This window comes from Anopheles moucheti, chromosome 2, assembly GCF_943734755.1.
Source record: "Anopheles moucheti chromosome 2, idAnoMoucSN_F20_07, whole genome shotgun sequence".
Lineage (NCBI taxonomy): Eukaryota > Metazoa > Arthropoda > Insecta > Diptera > Culicidae > Anopheles > Anopheles moucheti.
Window position 1 is genome coordinate 27,275,568 of NC_069140.1, and position 17,459 is coordinate 27,293,026.

Consider the following 17,459-nt stretch of genomic DNA (forward strand, 5'->3'; position numbering starts at 1 on the left):
CACGTAAACGATACGTTGGACAATACCTTTGGACTATTTGGACTGTATAACAACTTAAAAACAAGCAACGTTAATGTTTACTTCCATCAAAAACATAGTTCACAGTTCAGTTGATCTGTTGTTAACAATCATAATATTGACGACCATGCAAAAGTGAAAATTAAAGTTGATTATATTTTTGCAAGTGTGAGGATCTGTTTCTACTTGCAGTTATGTAATTTCAAAGTATAGCTATAACTATAGCTATCACAAATGCCGGTAAAAATATAAAAATAAATAAAAATAAAAACCCACATGTAGCCGAGCATGCCTAGCATAAGATAAAATACTAGGAGTACTCATTAATATTTTAGGCACTTGAAAACGAAAACAAAAATTTACAACAATTAAGCAGTAAAATCTTAAATATACTATTTTTTTTACTATTCTCAATTTTTAGTAACCTTTTTGACAGGCATGATACTCGCCCCAAATAGTCTGATTTGATTCGTTTCAATATCTCAAAACCATCAAACCGAACTACCTGCCGACGGGACAGGTTGCCGTCCACTGGCCGAGGCGAAGCAGAGTGCATGCAGATACGGGAAAAAGGTAATAAAAAAAAACACACACTCTACGCCAAACCTGCAGCCCGACCTCCCTGAAGCACTGGCGAAGCCACAGCAGCAGACCCGGCCCGGCACCGACAACCAGTTCGAAGAAACACGTCGTCGAAGACGGTCAGACAATTGCGTACGCAGTTCCGCGACTACCCTACACCGAACACGCTCAACATTTTTGCCGATCGACACAATTTGCGCGTGCGCCAAGTCCGTCGCCGTGTATTGATCTTCTCCATCAGCAGTGCCCAGCGTGCGTTGTGGTAGTGTCCGTACGCTTCATTCAATCTTGATCGCGGCCGCCGCGAGCAACGGAAGGGGTTCGTTTCATTCATCACGCTGCTTAGTCACTGTGGTGATCCGCGTGGTGATCGCGAAAAGCGTTTTTATTTTTCCTTTTTTTTGTCGAAACGTACGTGAATCATACCCGCGCGAGTGTACCAGTGATCTCGACGTTCAGCTAGTGCTATTGAAGCTATTGAGTGTTGTTGTTGTTTGCGAGTGCTTGCGGTTTGTGTATCTGTGCGTGTAGGGTGAAAGATTTAATTGAAAATCAACCAATCAGCCAAGGTTATCTAGGCGTTTGTGCTGTTGCGCCCGGAAACGGTCGCGCGCCTTATCCGCGTTCTATCGCTACTTCAAAGCGACGTTAAACTTTGCGTGCTTTGCCCCGGTAACAAAAACAACGAACCCGTCCCGCGATACGGAATACGAAAATGTATCATTTAATGAGATTTCCTTAATTTATGGATTAGAAAAGTCAATTGTTCGACGGAGGATTGCCTTTTGCAGCCCCCATCGCCAGACCACATTGACGTTTGCTGGTTCAGGTTCGGAACAGACCGCTTTTCGGGGGGGAGGCCGCATTGCGTTTCCCGTGTTTGTTCTCTTCCGCCCTTTCCGCCCCCTGTCGCATCAATCGTTTCGGCGTCTTGTATCGCGAGTCGGAATTTCGAATGTGTACCGCGTTTCCATCCGTTCCGCCCGAAACCGTAGGCGCACCACCACCACCACCGACGATTGCTGTTGCGGTGAATGGCGTGCAGCCATAAAAATTGTGAAAAGCTCATTAAAACAAAAGCTCGGCCGGCGGTACACGTAGCGCCACGGAAGCGCTAGTGCCGGCGACGGGTTTTACGGCACACCGGCACACGGGTTTGCCCGGGGAATAGTAAACGAAACGCACAAGCCAAACAACGTGCCCGCGACAGACGAACTATTCGGTGCTGCGTGCGATAAAACGCGAATCAAACCAACCCCCGCCCGCGTCCTGACAACCACCGCCGTCCCCAAATCCCACCGTCACCCGAAGATGCTGACGTTGGTACGGAATCGGCGATCGTGGGGCTTCCCGATATGGGGAGCACGGCCGGTATCTCAGATGTTGCCGCTGATACTGCTGGCGGTGGCCAGCTTCATCGTGCGTCCGTGTAAGTATCGCCCCATTGATCACCCTTGTGTGTTTCCCTTCCGGTCCGCGGCTGGCAGCGGCCACAACACAAATCATCCACTTCCGCTGCCAGCAGCGATCATATCGATTCTCAGCGCCTGAGGCCGCCTTCGAGGCCGGTGGCGACTCCCGTAATCTCGTGCCGTCATCTCGTGCATTCAAGATGCATAATGCACCCGGGTGCCTTGGGGCCTGGGTCTTGGGCCACTCCATTACCCGCCAGCCACTTCAAGACGCTGTTCGTGGAGCGCACGCGAGAAAAAGAAACTTCCACCCCAAATACCTTGTGATACTAATCATCGGGCTTACCTGCCGGTGGAATTCCTCCGTGGTCTCCGTTTTGTTGCGTCAGGGCTGATGACTTGCTCTCATGGCAGTGTCTCACAATGATTCATGCTGCACTCGCATTCATGCCCGCTTTAACGCGCGCGCTGTGCTGTTTCTCTTTCATGCACCCCACTTTCGGAACAGGGGGGGGGAATTTTAAAAAAAGATCCCCCTGTTCTTCGTTTTTTTTTACGATCGTGGCCAAATATCGTTCACTCACGCGTTGAGCCAGTTATGACGTTTCGCAGCCGCCACCATTTAGCACCTGTACGCTCGAAAGCTCGGCCCCGGTTTGAAGGCATTTTTCCTGGGGTGGAAGGGGTTTAAAAGGAAGGGGATGGAAGGACAACATCAAAAGGGAAATACACATTCCACCGGTGCGCTTGAGAAAGCTAATCTAATCATATGTTTGACATACCGTTTAACGCCACCAGCTGCCGTCTTCGTGCCGCTGGGGTGTATCGGAAAATGGAGCATATGTGGTGAGGGTGTGAACCACGGGGGGAGGGGGTGGGGGGTGGGAACGGGGTACATGCTAATGTACGATGGGGCGGTATAGCGAAATATCAAAGCCACGGAAACCATCCATGAAGAGTCGCTTCCTTCCGAGCGGCCCATCGGAAGCTTTTGGACGAGAGTGAACCGCGTTCTTAATGCGATTGCCACTGAGGCTGGCAATTCGATCATTTCTCGATATGGTGACAGCGAACAATGGATCCCCATTTTCCGGTTCCGTACCGCATGATTCTTTAGACGACAAGATGTTGAGTTTTGGGAGGCTCGTATAAGGCTTCTTTTATTAAAACTTTACGAGATTTCCTTAAACGTTTCTGTACAACTTGTTCAAATTGCTTATTACCCAGGTGGTACCTGGAATTAAATGAAGAGTTCTGGGCGTTTGAACTCAATTAACACCGCTATCGTCACCCCAGAACCCTTGCAACCCGTTGCGTCACATCCCGTAAGCAATATCCTACACCATTATCGTTCGGATGCTTTCAATCAATTAAACCCCATATTGCATCGGGGTTGATGTGATTCACGCGCCTGCCGCGTCGCATCGAGCCGATATGGAAATTCAATAACCTACCGGTGTCCCATCTCCAACTCCGTTGCACCCGAAAGTAGTTCACCTTCAGGCAAAATTGGTGGCCTTTCGCTCGCAAACGGTTCGGGGGCCAAGAATTGGAATTCTTCATCAGCTCGAAGAAGTGAACGAGTAAAAAGCATTAGAAAACAAAACGTGGTGGTTGTTTTGGTTGTTCGTTTGGAAACGCCTCCACATTTTTCTGGCCGGAGGACGTCTAAAGCGATCAGCCGCTGCAAGCCAAGGAACTGGAATTGTTGAAGAAGTGGAATAAGAAGAAGTTAAAAAATAAAAACCACCCCACAAACACACGCAAGAAAGAATTCATTCCCACGCACCGCAAAACTGTGCGCCGTTTTTGGGAGAATGTCATCCTTGGCGACAATGCGGTTTCGATCGCGAAATGGTCGCGACAAAGGTGGCTTTGCCCCACCATTCCCCCTCGGAACGGGAATGCAAACAGTCGCAGCCAAAACACCGAGAGGGAGAGCGAGGAAATAAAGCAACACAGGAAAAGAAACGCAAAACTATAATAATGCATCTTCGACGACCACAAAAAAGATTAAAACAGCACCAGACGACAATGCGCACCTTGTGCGTCTTGGTCGATCCTGTACGATTTTCATTTATTTGGTTGGCCGGGTTTGGCCGGGTGGTGTGTTATCGTGTGCGCAAAATCCACCCCGAGGCGACCTGTAGGATGTCGCCCCGTTTCCACGGTCGAAAAGCCCACGCGCGCGCGCGCTCGGTTCGACTTCAGGCGCGACAAGCTTTCGTACGTTCGAGCTCATTTATCACACGCCACAACCGATCGGGCGCGGGTTTTTGTGCAAGACAACGCCTCGCTTAATGTCGGAATGTAACGAGCCCCCCTTCGGAAGAGCGGGAGGGAGGGTGACGGAGTCACACACACACACACACACACACACACACTCCATGCTGCACACGAGATCAAGATCCAAGATCCCGATAGCGAATATCAGGCTAAGCCGGAATCTGTTCCCACCCGGATCGAGCCGATCGTCGCCGGGGGTTGTTTTTGGATCCTGTGAGGATGGGGGAGTGGAATGAGGGTAATGGGAAGGGGTGGGTGCAGTGCGCTCAAGACACGCAGACTCGATCGTTGCGATTGCGTTTGCGACTGTGGCGCGTAGGTGTCAAAAGCATCAAGCTCGACCATCGACCAGCACTCGTTTGCTTCGTCGCCTGGTAGAGATTCGATTCGCGACATTCAACATTGCTCGTTAATACGAACTACCCCTGGACCAACTGGATTAAGGGTGTGAGTAACGGGCGAACAAAAACTGAAAGACGGTTCCCCCTCAAATCAACCCGAAAGAAAAACACAAAAATACCTACCCACAATGCTCAATTTCGGGTGCGTTTCTGTTGTGTTTGCGCGTTACGCTGCCTCATTATTATCGCCGTACGCAGGGGTTTTTTGTTCTTGTGCGCGCCGGCGAGCCGAAGACGGGGCGGTATCATTGCACGAAGTCAACGACGCGGAACCATTATTAGAAATGAAATCACCCGGATTTTCACCCAGCTCCCGGGCGGTGAATGGCTGGGGTGAATGGCGGGGAGACGATATACGAGGACGGAATGACAAAAACATACCACCTCCTCCTCTCAAAGAAACAAAAATCTCAAAACAATCGAGCTGCGGCACATTCCATTCCCGAATTAAAGAAACGCAAAGCAAGCAAGCAGGAGCAACATGGACAAAAAAGAAGGCAACAGGTTTTCTTTCTCGAGAAGTTTCCGTTGACGGGGTTAAGCTTTTCTTCAAGCCTTTTCGGTGGGGTTCGCCTCACATTCCCGCTAATGATTGCAAAAGCGACCATCAGCGCGTGCTAGATCACCGGGCCCGGCTAAAACGCAACAAAACAGCAGATAATGTTGGGCTTCCGCAACGGTCCTTCCACCCTGCGGGGTGACTATTGTTTCGTGCAGGTGACAATTACGTGCTCTTCGATCGATCCCACTGGCCCGTGGTGGCCCGAAGAGGCCTGTGGGGTAGAAATGGCTACCTCGGTACAAAAAGAAGGGCGGAAAAACGAAAAACCGCCGCGATCATGATCGTGTGTTTGCGTGTTTTGTCGCGCTTTGAGACTTTGTCGTCGATGTGCGTTTTTGTTTTTTTTGGTTTTGCTGCTGCGTTTGTCTCCATTTCTACCCAACCGTCTTACAACTTTTTGTTTTCGCCACTCATCTTCAACAACCACCGATCGTGGCGTGATTTTGTGTTGCTTCCCTTCAATCTTACAGCATTGCGCAAACGGCATACCCCCCAAAGCCATAGAGAGCTAGAAACGGGGATTTGGTTGCTTTTTTTCCCCCATTCGTTTCATTTCATTTGCTCTTTCCATTGCGGATGGTGTGTGTGAGTGTGTGTGTGTGTGAATTTTCCTGGTTTTTTTTCATGCATTCTTAAGAAACCTTTTTGTGTGTGCGCGAAGCTTTTAGGCGTGGAAGTGTATTACTGTTATTAAATATCATTACGATTAATTTCGCTTATTATTTCATTCTTCACCTACCGGACGAAAATGCGGATTACATCCGATCGCATGGCGGATGGTGGATTTTGGATTCATTTTGAAGGTTGAGGGGGTGAAGGGGGAGGGGGATAAGGGAGGAGGGGGTTGGCTCAGCATTTCGGGGGTCGATTTCAGCAAGACCATTATGACGGGTAGCATAGGGAAACGCATTGAGATGATGTTCTTTTCCTCCTCTTCCATTCACCCTTTATGTTGCGCTTCTTCCCATCCCCACCCCCTCGTGCTTTTCCCAACTCTCACCCCCACCGACTGCTGTTCGGCTGGCGAATAAAAAAAAACCCCAATTCAGCTGCTAATGGGCCCAATGTGTCCGATGCGCTTATGGTCTCTTCCCATCCCCACCCCCCCATCCCCCTCTCCCCTCCCCCACCCTCCTTATCCACCCTCAGTATGCCACTTGTTTTCCCGAACGTCAGCCGGCTTCTTTCAACCCCGTTGAAAGCTCCTCCCGGGTGCACGGTCATTACCGAATAAAGGACGGCGCGCTCAGCGGGTACTTGTCCCATGCGCGCGAGGCCACTTTGGTATTTTTACCGGTAAACTTACCATTCGACAAAAGAACACACGGTTTTTTTTCTCGCCCTTCCTCTTTCTCTCTCTCTCTCTCCCTTCTAAATAACGATAATTTGCCACCGTCACTCGAGACAACACCAAAAACCGACGGGTAACCGAATTAGGCACACTTGGGGCTCGGGGACCCCCCAAAAAAAGAACCTTAAAAGCCCAACCTTGAGATGGTCCCCGTGATGCCCGGTGGCTGTGGATAATTCGGCTGTGCGACTTAATGATACGCGATCGGTCCGGTCATGATCATGCGCAGGTCCGGGCTGATGCATCATCACACCGTCATCGCGCCGCGCTCATCATCGTCGTCCGGGACACCGGCACACATTAGTGCCGGTCTTCGGCGCGAGATTGATTGAACCGGGTGCGGACCGGGACGGACCCGGATTCACATGGGAAAAAAAACGGTACGAGATTAGGAGTCCTCCGACGAGTGGACTCTCACGTTCCATTCTATTGCGGCGGTTTTCCGGGGGAATACCTCCATAAATCGGGGGCGCGCTGAACCGAGGAGCCATAACCGATTAAAAAATGCACCCCCGAACATTCTTTTGCCCTGGGCCGCCGTTTCGGTTTGATACGATTCAGTCGATCCGGTTCGCGGTTCGATTGAGCGCTTCCTTTGGCTTTATCTACACCATTTCCAGCAATTAACCCTTCGAGCGCCTTGGATGGGAAAGCTGAGTGGGTGACTTTTGTATGGGCTGTGGTGTGTTGAAAAATTCTATAAAATTTGAATTAATGTATTATCTCATTTCCGAATTGTATTAAATTTAGAACGCATTCTTCAAAAAAAAAATCAAGAAAACAATCATCCCTTATGAACAAAAGTCATAGGTTCAAAAGAATTCTTCATCAAAAAGCAAAGAAACACACACCACCCTTCATCAAGGGTTAGTTACCCTCCGCAGGTATTCGGGAACGATCGACGACTTCGATGCTCGTCTACTTCACCCTGCCCATATGGTTATCAGAAGCCGACAAATGAAAACCGATCACCTTCAACCTGATCCGCGTGTGGTCCCGACTTGTGTGGACCGGTCGCGATGAGATTACCACGGGTTCGTGGTCGTCGATCGTGTTCATGAGCGCCAGATGCCACCCAGCCCGTGCGTCGGGCCGGAATGACGTTCGGATGCCGGCAACGGAAAACCTACAAACGAAAAGGAAAGCACCAGCAACAGCCCGATGATACACCGGCGGCACCAGCTGACGGTCGGTGCGCCGGCAATTAAAACGTCATTCCAAACTACCGACGCCGGGTTCCGTGGGTATTGGGGTATCAGATTCTTACCCAGACCCCGACACTCACATATCCTTTTTGGCGTAATTTGAACACTGGGAAGACACGCGCGCCCTCGAGCGCGCTCAATCTGTCACCCCGACGGAAAGTGATCCCTGCGCGCCCGTTGTCATCGATTTTTACGACGGACAGGTTAAAGCGAACGGTTGGAAGAATTTTAATTTCCCCCCAACGTTTTGCACTTCGGGCCACAACACTCCCGGGCCACATGCCGTTCGGGCTTCCGGTCGATCCGGTGCTTCCATGCCGGTAATGCGATCATTATAAGGCGTGTGAGGAGGACCTCCGCAGAAGCCTTTGCCACGCCGAAAAAAATAAAGAGGAAACAGTTGGTGGTAATTACGGTTCGCCTGATCGGTTCGCACTGTACACCATTTAATCGTTATCGATATCGATCGTGAACCTCGCTATCGAGAACCGCTACCGGTGCCTTCCAAACCGTCGACTTCCGCTTCAAGGGGCCGTAAATCAATCTTCCGATTGTAGGATTCGGCGGCAACTTATGGCGAGTGTGTGCATATGTACGCAAATATGGCCTCTCCGAGCACCGACACACACATGGCCCGAAGGGGCCCATTTTCAAAACCCCCCGCACAAATCGGTTTCCGGCTGTTGGGGAAACACAAAACCCAAAAATAAAGCAAATACAAAAAACAATCGGAAATGGAAAATTACCACAAATCGGTTCGATTGCGGAGATTTCGTATAAGCGGGGAAGGGAGAGAATTTCGTGCTCCGGGTTTGGAGTTATCGGTTGGGACGGTGTTCGAAAAAATGTGTGGATAAATATAGAACGAGGTGCTTCCTATTAAAGTGCGCAACACAACTGGCATTGGTGCGGAGTAACAATTTAAGTTCATAAGCAAATTGCACCACTCTAGCAAAAAGGGGTGAAAAACACTCACCAGTTCAAAACCTTTAGGGATGATGGATGTGTCCAGTTAATCAATCCGGTCCAGCTTTGCTACCCCCTCACCCCTAAGTGCCGAAGAATGCGGTTCCAACTGCCTGCAATCCGTGGATGAAAACATCAACCTGTCGTCCGCAAGGTGCCGCTGGCAGCAGCCGAGCATCGTTGCAAATTGGTTTACCACGGTGCCGCAGGTTGTACTTACTGCTGTCCGTCTGAAGCAGGACACTAGCCGGCGCGAGACGAGACCATTTTCCACCTCCGCTAGAAACATATTTATTATTTATGATCTCGAAACGAAACGAACGGTTCCGGTGGGTAAGCGTTGACAAATCGATTCGAAATAATTTACCACTGCACTCCGATGAGGGTTTTTTTCCGCCACTTGGCCGCTTTGCGCCACCTAATCAATTCGTGGTGGTGCTCACCGCGCTTTCTTGTGTAGAGACAAAGCGTTTTAATTTAAAGCAGATCGTACAGAGACTTTCATCTGTTATCATTTGCGAGCCGGCGTTGCACTCGATGCATCATAAATACCATTCCATCGCAGGTTGTTTTTCCGCTTGGCGCTTTTGTTTGCGAACCATTTCGAAAAATTCCACTCCATTACAAACGTGTGGACGCAGGTGCCTCGCCCTCGGGTACGGTCGGTCGCGTCATGCATGACTATTGTGTGTTATTTTCGCGCTCACCTTTCTATTGCTGGAGCTGCTGGCACTGCAGGCAGAAAAATGCAGGCGGACACGGTTCGCACGTGCATAAAACTCGTGCAGGAAAACCACACACATGGAGGACAGACCACGCGAGCATCGGCCATCCGAAAGGAAGTAAAGTGTGTGAGAAGCTTAATTATAAGCCCGGGGAAACACACAGCGCAGTGCCCGATGCTCCCTGGCCGGAAAAGCGATGCAATAATGGAGAACGCAGAAGCAGCAGCGAATGGGATGCACCCTGGCGATGGCGATTAGTCGTGCACCGTTTAAAAGTGTCGTTTTAAAAGCTCCACAAAACAAGCTCGGCCAACAGATGACTGACGTATTGCGCTGTCCAATTATTGTTGCAAACCAAAAGCGGCGAACGGCCCAATTTGTACGTCCAAAGTACCGGAAATGGGGGATGCAAAAAAAAAACAAAAAGGAAAACCCATGTGCACACCGTTTCGTTCCACTTCCTTTCGGCATTCGCCGTGCGCTATTTTGTGCAGCAGCACCGACTGGTGTTGGGTTTTGCCATCAAGTTGGACGAAGACGATGTTGGGTCCAAGATTCGGTGCAACTTCCAACGAAATACGGTAACACCTTTCACTAATTATTGATTGACCTTTTTGGGTGCCGTGTTCTCATCATTCGGGGGTTTTCTTTCCCGGGGTTGAAAACCACACGGACTGTCCCTTAAAATATGTGCTCCACTTTCTTGGATCATTTGGACAGCACACACAGACAGCCGGACGAACAGGTTGCAGCGAACCTGTTCGATGCTCTGGAGCTGGGCTTTATTTACGATGGCGAGTGGCGAGAAAAGACTGCGAGTGAGAGACATCCAAAAAACCCCAAAAAGAAAAAAAGTAAAATAAAGTCCCCTCCCCGGGGGCTATGAAATTATGTGAATTTCGACCAAGAAAAACCAAACCAAAGTGAGAGAGAGAGAGCGAGAATGAACGAGAAAAACATCGAAATTTGATTTCCTGTAATCAATTCCGAACCTTATCTGGTTCGGTGTATCTTCGCACCGGTTGGGGCCCTTTCTTCCTTCCTTCGTGGCGATTGGAACGAAATATTAACGACCGGTGCCGTCCTCTTGTGCATCTGTTTTTTTTTGTGCCTCCATCTCTGTCGTGTGGTCATTGGCCGCGGCCAAATGGTGAACGCTTCCCTGCCCGCCGGCCATCCCAGGGCAATTAATAACATTCCAATTTTGCCAACTCCCTGCCCGGCAGAACGGGGACACAGGACACGAGTGCCCCCGTCTATGTGTGTGCCGGTTCTGGAAGGAATGGAATTTTCTTTCGCCGTTCACCGTGCGCTCCTTCCCGGCTCCTGCCGGCACTCGATGGCACAGGAAGGGAAAGGATCTTGACCGCGGCGACAGCTGCATCAAGAACGGGTGAACGGGTTTTTGTGTTGTAAATCGAGAGCAAAGGAGCGTACATGCGTACTGCGTGTGCTTCGCATCTCGCAAAGCAGAAAGGGTGGAAAAAAACGCCCCAGCACAGGTGCCAGCGCAAACGGTAGAACTAAACGTTGGTCGACGCTTTTCAGCGACGCCGTGCGTCGTGTGCCATTTTTCGCGACCTCTCGTGACCATCTTGCCCAACATTAGGGCTTACACCGCCACCCGTCCCGAGAACTTCCCAAAGGGGTGGAAGGAAGATAAAGAACGGAATACCGAGCGACATTAAATTTGTGTTTTTGCGCTGCAAAAACAAAAACTCGTTCGATCGATCGAAAGGAACGAGAAGACGACAGTGCGTCGATGGTTGAATATTGAAGGAAGCCACACGGCAGCACAGAACTGAAAGCGTGGTTAGCGCTTGCTTCGTGCACGGAATATGTGTTTCATCTGTTTGCCGGACAAAAACAGGCCGCGGCATCATAGCAAATATTATTCCACACCGATTCCATTCCGATTTGCGCCACTCAGCCAAAAGTCAACCCCTCTAATGTGAATCACCCGAAACAGAGCAATTGGTGAGGGCCAGCTGAATTCTACGAAATCGGCCAGACTCCAAGGATGCTGGATGAAATCGAAGAAAAACGAAAACAAAAATCCGTAAACTATTCAACAAACTGGCAAAAGGGGGAGAATGTGATTCAACAGGAGAACCCAAACAGGGGAGCGTTTGGGGCCGAGTAAGAAAGATATAGAAAAGAAACCCACCCCGCTATCTTCTAACCAACGACCCCAAAAAACAGGCCAAAACTACCCGACAGCCACCTTCGATGAGTATGAATATAAAAATTTCGGAACCATAATTACTGTTATTAAAGCAAAGTAGTAAAGGATACATGCGGAGCGGCCTGGGCTCTTGATGCGGACCCCGAGTGAGCCGAAGAAGATCGGACGGTGTTCTTTTTTTCTGTTTTTGCTTCCCGTTCTGAGAGTTTGCGACCGGTTCGGGGTGGCTGCTGCATGGAACCTAATTATCATAATAATATTCACTCGATCTTTTCTTCTTGCTCACAAACCGCCGGTGTGGAGCGAAACCTGGCCGGTATGCTCATGTCGAATTTTTATACCATACATCGTCTCCCTCCTTGTCGCCGGATGCTGCCCAAAGGGGTGGTTTTGTATCGGAGGCCAACCCGGGGCTGATAGGTTGCTGCTATTCATTTTGCTCACCGTTTCTCCAACGTTATATTTTTGCGGTCCAGTTTGTTCTTTGCCTTCCCTCCCAGCTGAAGGTTCTGACACATGCGACGTGTGTGCGTGTCCGTATCTGGAGGGCCGTGGACCGGAGTACGATCGATTCCTTCCGAGCTTCCGTTTCACGGCTTCCCCAGCGATCGCCGGAGCTGACTATCAGATGGGATCGATTTAGCGATGGCGTGGCCGTGTGGCGGTTTCTCGTTCTTTTTTGCTCTGCGCTCGTTACCATCAGGTTGTCTCGTGCACGGGTTGTTAGTACTGGCCAGATGGAAACCGACACCGGGCGCCTCTGATGCGCCCGCTGCTTGCGCTTTTTTTACGCGGCAAGTGCCCACACCGACCACGGCACTTCGCGTGCACGCCAATCAGCCGATGGAAACGCAATCATTTGGCGTTGCAGCGCGCTGCAACCGATCGCAGTCTGAAGATGGGAAGTTGGGCCTCGTCATCGTGGAGTGCAAATGAGTGCCAATCGGCTGTCGCCTTACGTTTACGTTTGCCTCCAACCATTTCGCCCCTATCCGCGGCGCTAACGTGTCTTTACCTCCCCCTGCTTTCTTATCATGACGCAAAGGGCCCAAAGGGTGTGAGTGGGGCCGATGCCTATAATTTCGCTGATCGCGCTCGATGCGGTGCGCCTGATTTATGCGCGGCCCCGTGTATCGATCATTCTGCCCAACAGGGGCAGAATCGACGTTTATCGTTCACCTGCCAGCAGCAGCCTCGGGCAGCAACACCGTATCACCGTATGGCTGCGATCGGCGGTGAAAGCAAACGAAAGGTGAAACCCCATCATCAAATCGCAACTGTCACACGCCCCGGGATGGTTCGGATGGATAGTGCGCGCTGCCATAAAAGTGGCCCAAACTAGAGTGCCCGACATCCAACCATCCAACCAGGGCAACACGAATGGGCGAACCAAACAAAGCCAAACATGGAGGCAGCTCGCTACTTTCCGGTCGCATCAATCTCGCCACCGACGGGTGGTAATCGGATCGAACACATCTAAACGCGGACGAACGCCATCGGCGGAAGATGCAATCGGGACATGTTTACCTACTTCGCATTATTTGCTTTTATGATCGCTTGATTGAGCTCATAAAACTCGAATATTTGACCCTGAATATTGGATTCCCAACGCGACCACCGTTGGGGGAATCGGAGGGGAACCATAAACCAAACAGAAAAAAAACCTACTGCGAACAACACACTTAGCCCGATCGCGTGGAGCTTCCTCTTGGAGATGACGATCTTTTGGAGCTGCTCTCAGGCGGGAGTCGGACGGGCCGCGTATGAAATTATGACTTCCTTCCTGTGGTCTTGGGTTCTTGGTGTGTCTCTTCGCTGCGTTTGCCTAAAAACCTTTGCCTCAAAACTTCATCATCTTCGTGCTGGGTTCGGCTTCTGGATTGATGTGGTTTTACACTCCGATCGAACCGATCCAAAGCGTTGGTTGGTTGGTTGCCGTGCACAAGGGCCACTTCCAAGGGCCAAGAAAGGCAAATGGAACCCATCGTCGAGTCGTCCAAAGGGAAAAGATTTGTTTTCGTCTGTGTGTGTGCTTTTACCGCATCAAATACAACACCAGCAACCGCATCTATTGTGGACAGAGCTTATAGCTGGAGCTGCCACTGGACAAAACCCTGGAACAACCACGGACGAGGGGTTTTGGGGCCGACTCGATCGTGCGTAACGAAACAACTCACCGGAGGAATTATTGGCTTTCGGTTCGGTGAAGAGATTTATTCTCCCGAGCTCTTCGCGAAAACTTCACCATCAGCGTCTGGGGAGGGGGAAAAAAATCATCAAGTAAGTCGTTGCATCCGGTCCAGTGTTTTGAACAAAACACAAAAATTAATCACTTCTCAAGTGGGCCTCTCTCTCTCTCCCTGTCTAAACTGGCCTCAAAACATTCCTCGGCCCTCACGGGCAACGGGTACAACACCTTCCAGCACAACTAGCGCTAATTTATGACTAAAATCCGCTTGTCCAGCGAGCAATCGATTCACGCGGGGGGCAATGTAGGCCACGGGTAGGCAGTAGGCAGAAACTGACCGCCATCCCTCTACCTCGGGTACTCCACCCGGACGACTTAGTCCCGTGCAGTGGCTGACGGGGGTTCATCAATTACCGGGTTGCCCGATATGCCCGTGCCCAGCCAGCCAGCTGACCAGCGCGCCCAGGGCCCGACCAATTGACGCATCGCCACCGTAATGACGATGCCTGTGGGAATCTTCCGACGACTCTCGACAACTCCCGACGGCAAATTCGATCATCGGGGCCAATGATCCAGCCAGGGTTAGCTTCCCCGTGTGCACTAATTTACATGGTTCTGGATGGGCAGACCGGGGCTGTTGTGTTTTCCCATCTTCGCTTCGCGCGAGTCCCGCTAATGAAAGAAGACCCCCGTTGCAGAAGCGTACACCGGTGTACAGAATGGCCTAATGATAGTTGCGCAAGCCTCCCTCGGGACAGGAAGACAAGCTTACTGGGCACTTTTGCCGTCATCAGGCCGGGGGATGCTTCGCGGGCAGCGATGTGTTTTTTGCTTTGCTTTCCCATCCCGGTGCAAAGAGAAACATCGGAGACATCGGCAATGAAGACATTCCCGTCGCGAAAGACGTCACTCGCTCACTCCTGAAGTCCTTCAGACTCAACATTGTGCAGATCGTGGTACTTTGCATACGATTACTGTCGATCAACGAACGAAAGCACGCGTGGTGGATCAAGAACTCGCACCGTTGCGAGTGAGGCTTCCAGTTGTTTGCTTTACATTGTCGAACGTTGAACGATGATCGAAGTCTCCAGTCTCCACTGGAGGTGTCCCGCTGGGTTGTCCCGTTCTCGATGCTCACAGCGGGTAGTGTTACCACACCTTTCGCCATTCGGTTAGGTTCATGGCAGGCCGGTTGGTTGCAGTTTTTCGCCAACATCGCACCGACCTGTTCCACGGATGATTATTTCACCGCACACAAACGGCACAAACGATGGGCTGAGCAATGGTTGCGTTTCGATGTCCGCTTCTTTTCAGTTTGCCCCGCCGCTTGCCAAGTCAGAAAACGGGAGTGGTACCTTTTGCAGGTTCACACGCGCGACCGCTACGAAATTTATGACATTTCTTAAAGCTCAAAACCGTCAAAACATACAGGCTCTCCACCCTCCCCCAAACAAAAAAAAGCCGAGCATTCACCTCTTTTGGCGCGTCGGGAAATTGGGCGGACTGGGCGGTAAAGGTGGTTCCCATTAGCAGCCCTGGTGAAGAAACTACACCCAATAGAGACCCCCAAAAAGACAAAGGTAAACACAATAAAGGTGGAATTTTTTCCCATTACGGTTGTTTAAGATAAAGCGCTCACCCACGTTAACCGGGGAAACCGGTGTGCCCGGCATTCCGATTGTGAAGCCGCCCGCCCGCGCTCCGGTGCTCTCGCGGCATGTCTTTCTCGGACGGAAAGATGTCAATGTTTTTTCGGTTTTTAGATGTTCCATGTTGCAGGGTTGTCGCCGATCAACCTTCGGCAAATATTGTAACAAGTACCGTAGATAAGAGGAATCTCCGCCCGCAGGAGGTTTTTTTTCCAGCTGGTGATCCCTTCGACGGTGTTATCGCCTGGGAAGGACACACTTTGCTGCTCTACATTCTGCCGCGCGTCTGCGTCCGCTGGGAATTTTGGAATAAAGCTACAAACAGGCTCATGTTACCGACCGGAGCAAATCAAGTTTAAATGAACCCCTATTAAATATTTGCACACCCTTTACGGCCCCACGTTCCGGATTAACTACTTCTAAATGAGTCGTCGAGAGTTTTGCGAATGAAGCACATGAGCAAGGAAGAACATATTTAGAATACATTTTTCTACGGCAAACAAAATCCCTTCGCATCCAAGCGTCCAGGGTTCGACGATGGCTTCCGATCAAATATGAAACCGGATACTTGATGCCCGGAGTCTTCATTTCGGACCGGCAACACACGAAACAAAAAACCAACCCCGAAAGGCCCGGTATTGTCTCCATGCGAGCATATTTTTGATGGGCAACATTCTTGTGGTCGATTTTCCCAGTCCTTGTGCCATTTTGCCGGTACGGGGTGTGTAACAGTAGAACCACAGCTCCAGGAGCTCAGGGAATTTTGTCTCCCTCAGCGAAAGGGCTCCGAGTCCTCTTTTTTTCATCCTGGCGATAAATCAAACCATCCCAGTTGGGTTCATTCGAAACCAGCTTCCGGTTACGAGATTTTTTTGTTTTGTTTCAGGCGTTTATTGTGTCCCTTCAGCTCCTTCAGTATTTTTTTGTTTTATTTTGAGCTTTTTTTCTTGTACACCCCCAAGCTCAGACACATCCGTTGCCTTTATCCCGTGGAACTTTATTCTCCTTTTCGAAGCTGACGACAATGCGTGAAGCGCGTTTCATTAAAACTAGAAAACACTAAGTGCAAAGAAAAACGCGACCCCGAGGGTTGCGCGGGATTCATACGAACGAATGCCTTTAATTTCAATCCTTTCAAGCACCAAGCACAGACCGGAAGGCCGGCCAAGTAGGGGAGGAGGGGTGGGGGCGTTTTAAATTAAAATCCTTCCCCAAAAATTCACCCCAAGGGTCGATGAAGCAATGATTGAAAGATTGATTACAAATTCGTTACCAGCGCCATTAGCTTGGGAGTTCGGGGTTTTTTTTCTCTCTCCCATTCTCTCCTTGCTCCCTTTCTACCGCCTCGACGATTGATGCCCTCGTCAAGCGGAACCTTACCGGAATGTGGTTCTGCTTCGTCTATACGCCGTCAGTCGCCTACGCGTCAACAGCAAAACTTGCCGTAAAAGACTTTTGAAAAAGCTCCTACGCGCCAGCGCGCTGTTCGAGTGGTCCTTGAGCGGTAACAGCAGCAGCAGGGCACACGGGATAAAATAGGAGCATCGGAAGAATTTGGAGAGCCAAATAACAATATCATCATCCCGGATCGGTACGGTGGCGTCAGCGTCTGGAAGATGATGATTTCTTCCACTGCTGTTCGTTATGTTGTTAGTACTCGGTGTGTGCCCCCTATCCCCTGTTCCCGTTTCGTCGAAGCGTTCCCCAATTTGCAGGGGGAACCATTTCCGTCCCAGGGCGGACACTTCATGCCGGGCGCGCTGGTGTAGTGTTGCACGGATGGCGACTGGCTGGAGAGCACTTGCGAATGTCAAAGTGTTTGGTCGTCGCCAGTGTCTTTTTTCGGTTAGCCGTTTGTGGAGCCGGTATGTCCACAAGCTCTACAACTAAACCGACGTACACGAAGGACAACATCCAGGCGATCGCCGG

The 17,459-nt window shown here is 50.5% G+C and overlaps 1 protein-coding gene across 1 annotated transcript in view; it reads left to right on the forward strand.

The window, feature by feature from the left end:
- The first annotated feature begins 1,378 nt into the window (after positions 1 to 1,378).
- The window catches only part of LOC128297226 (uncharacterized), a 35,006-nt gene continuing 18,925 nt past the window's right edge, over positions 1,379 to 17,459 (forward strand). The window contains exon 1 of the mRNA XM_053032834.1: positions 1,379 to 2,029. Within this exon, the coding sequence (XP_052888794.1) occupies positions 1,912 to 2,029 (118 nt within the window). The 5' untranslated portion in view covers positions 1,379 to 1,911. The remainder of the gene's footprint in view (positions 2,030 to 17,459) is intronic.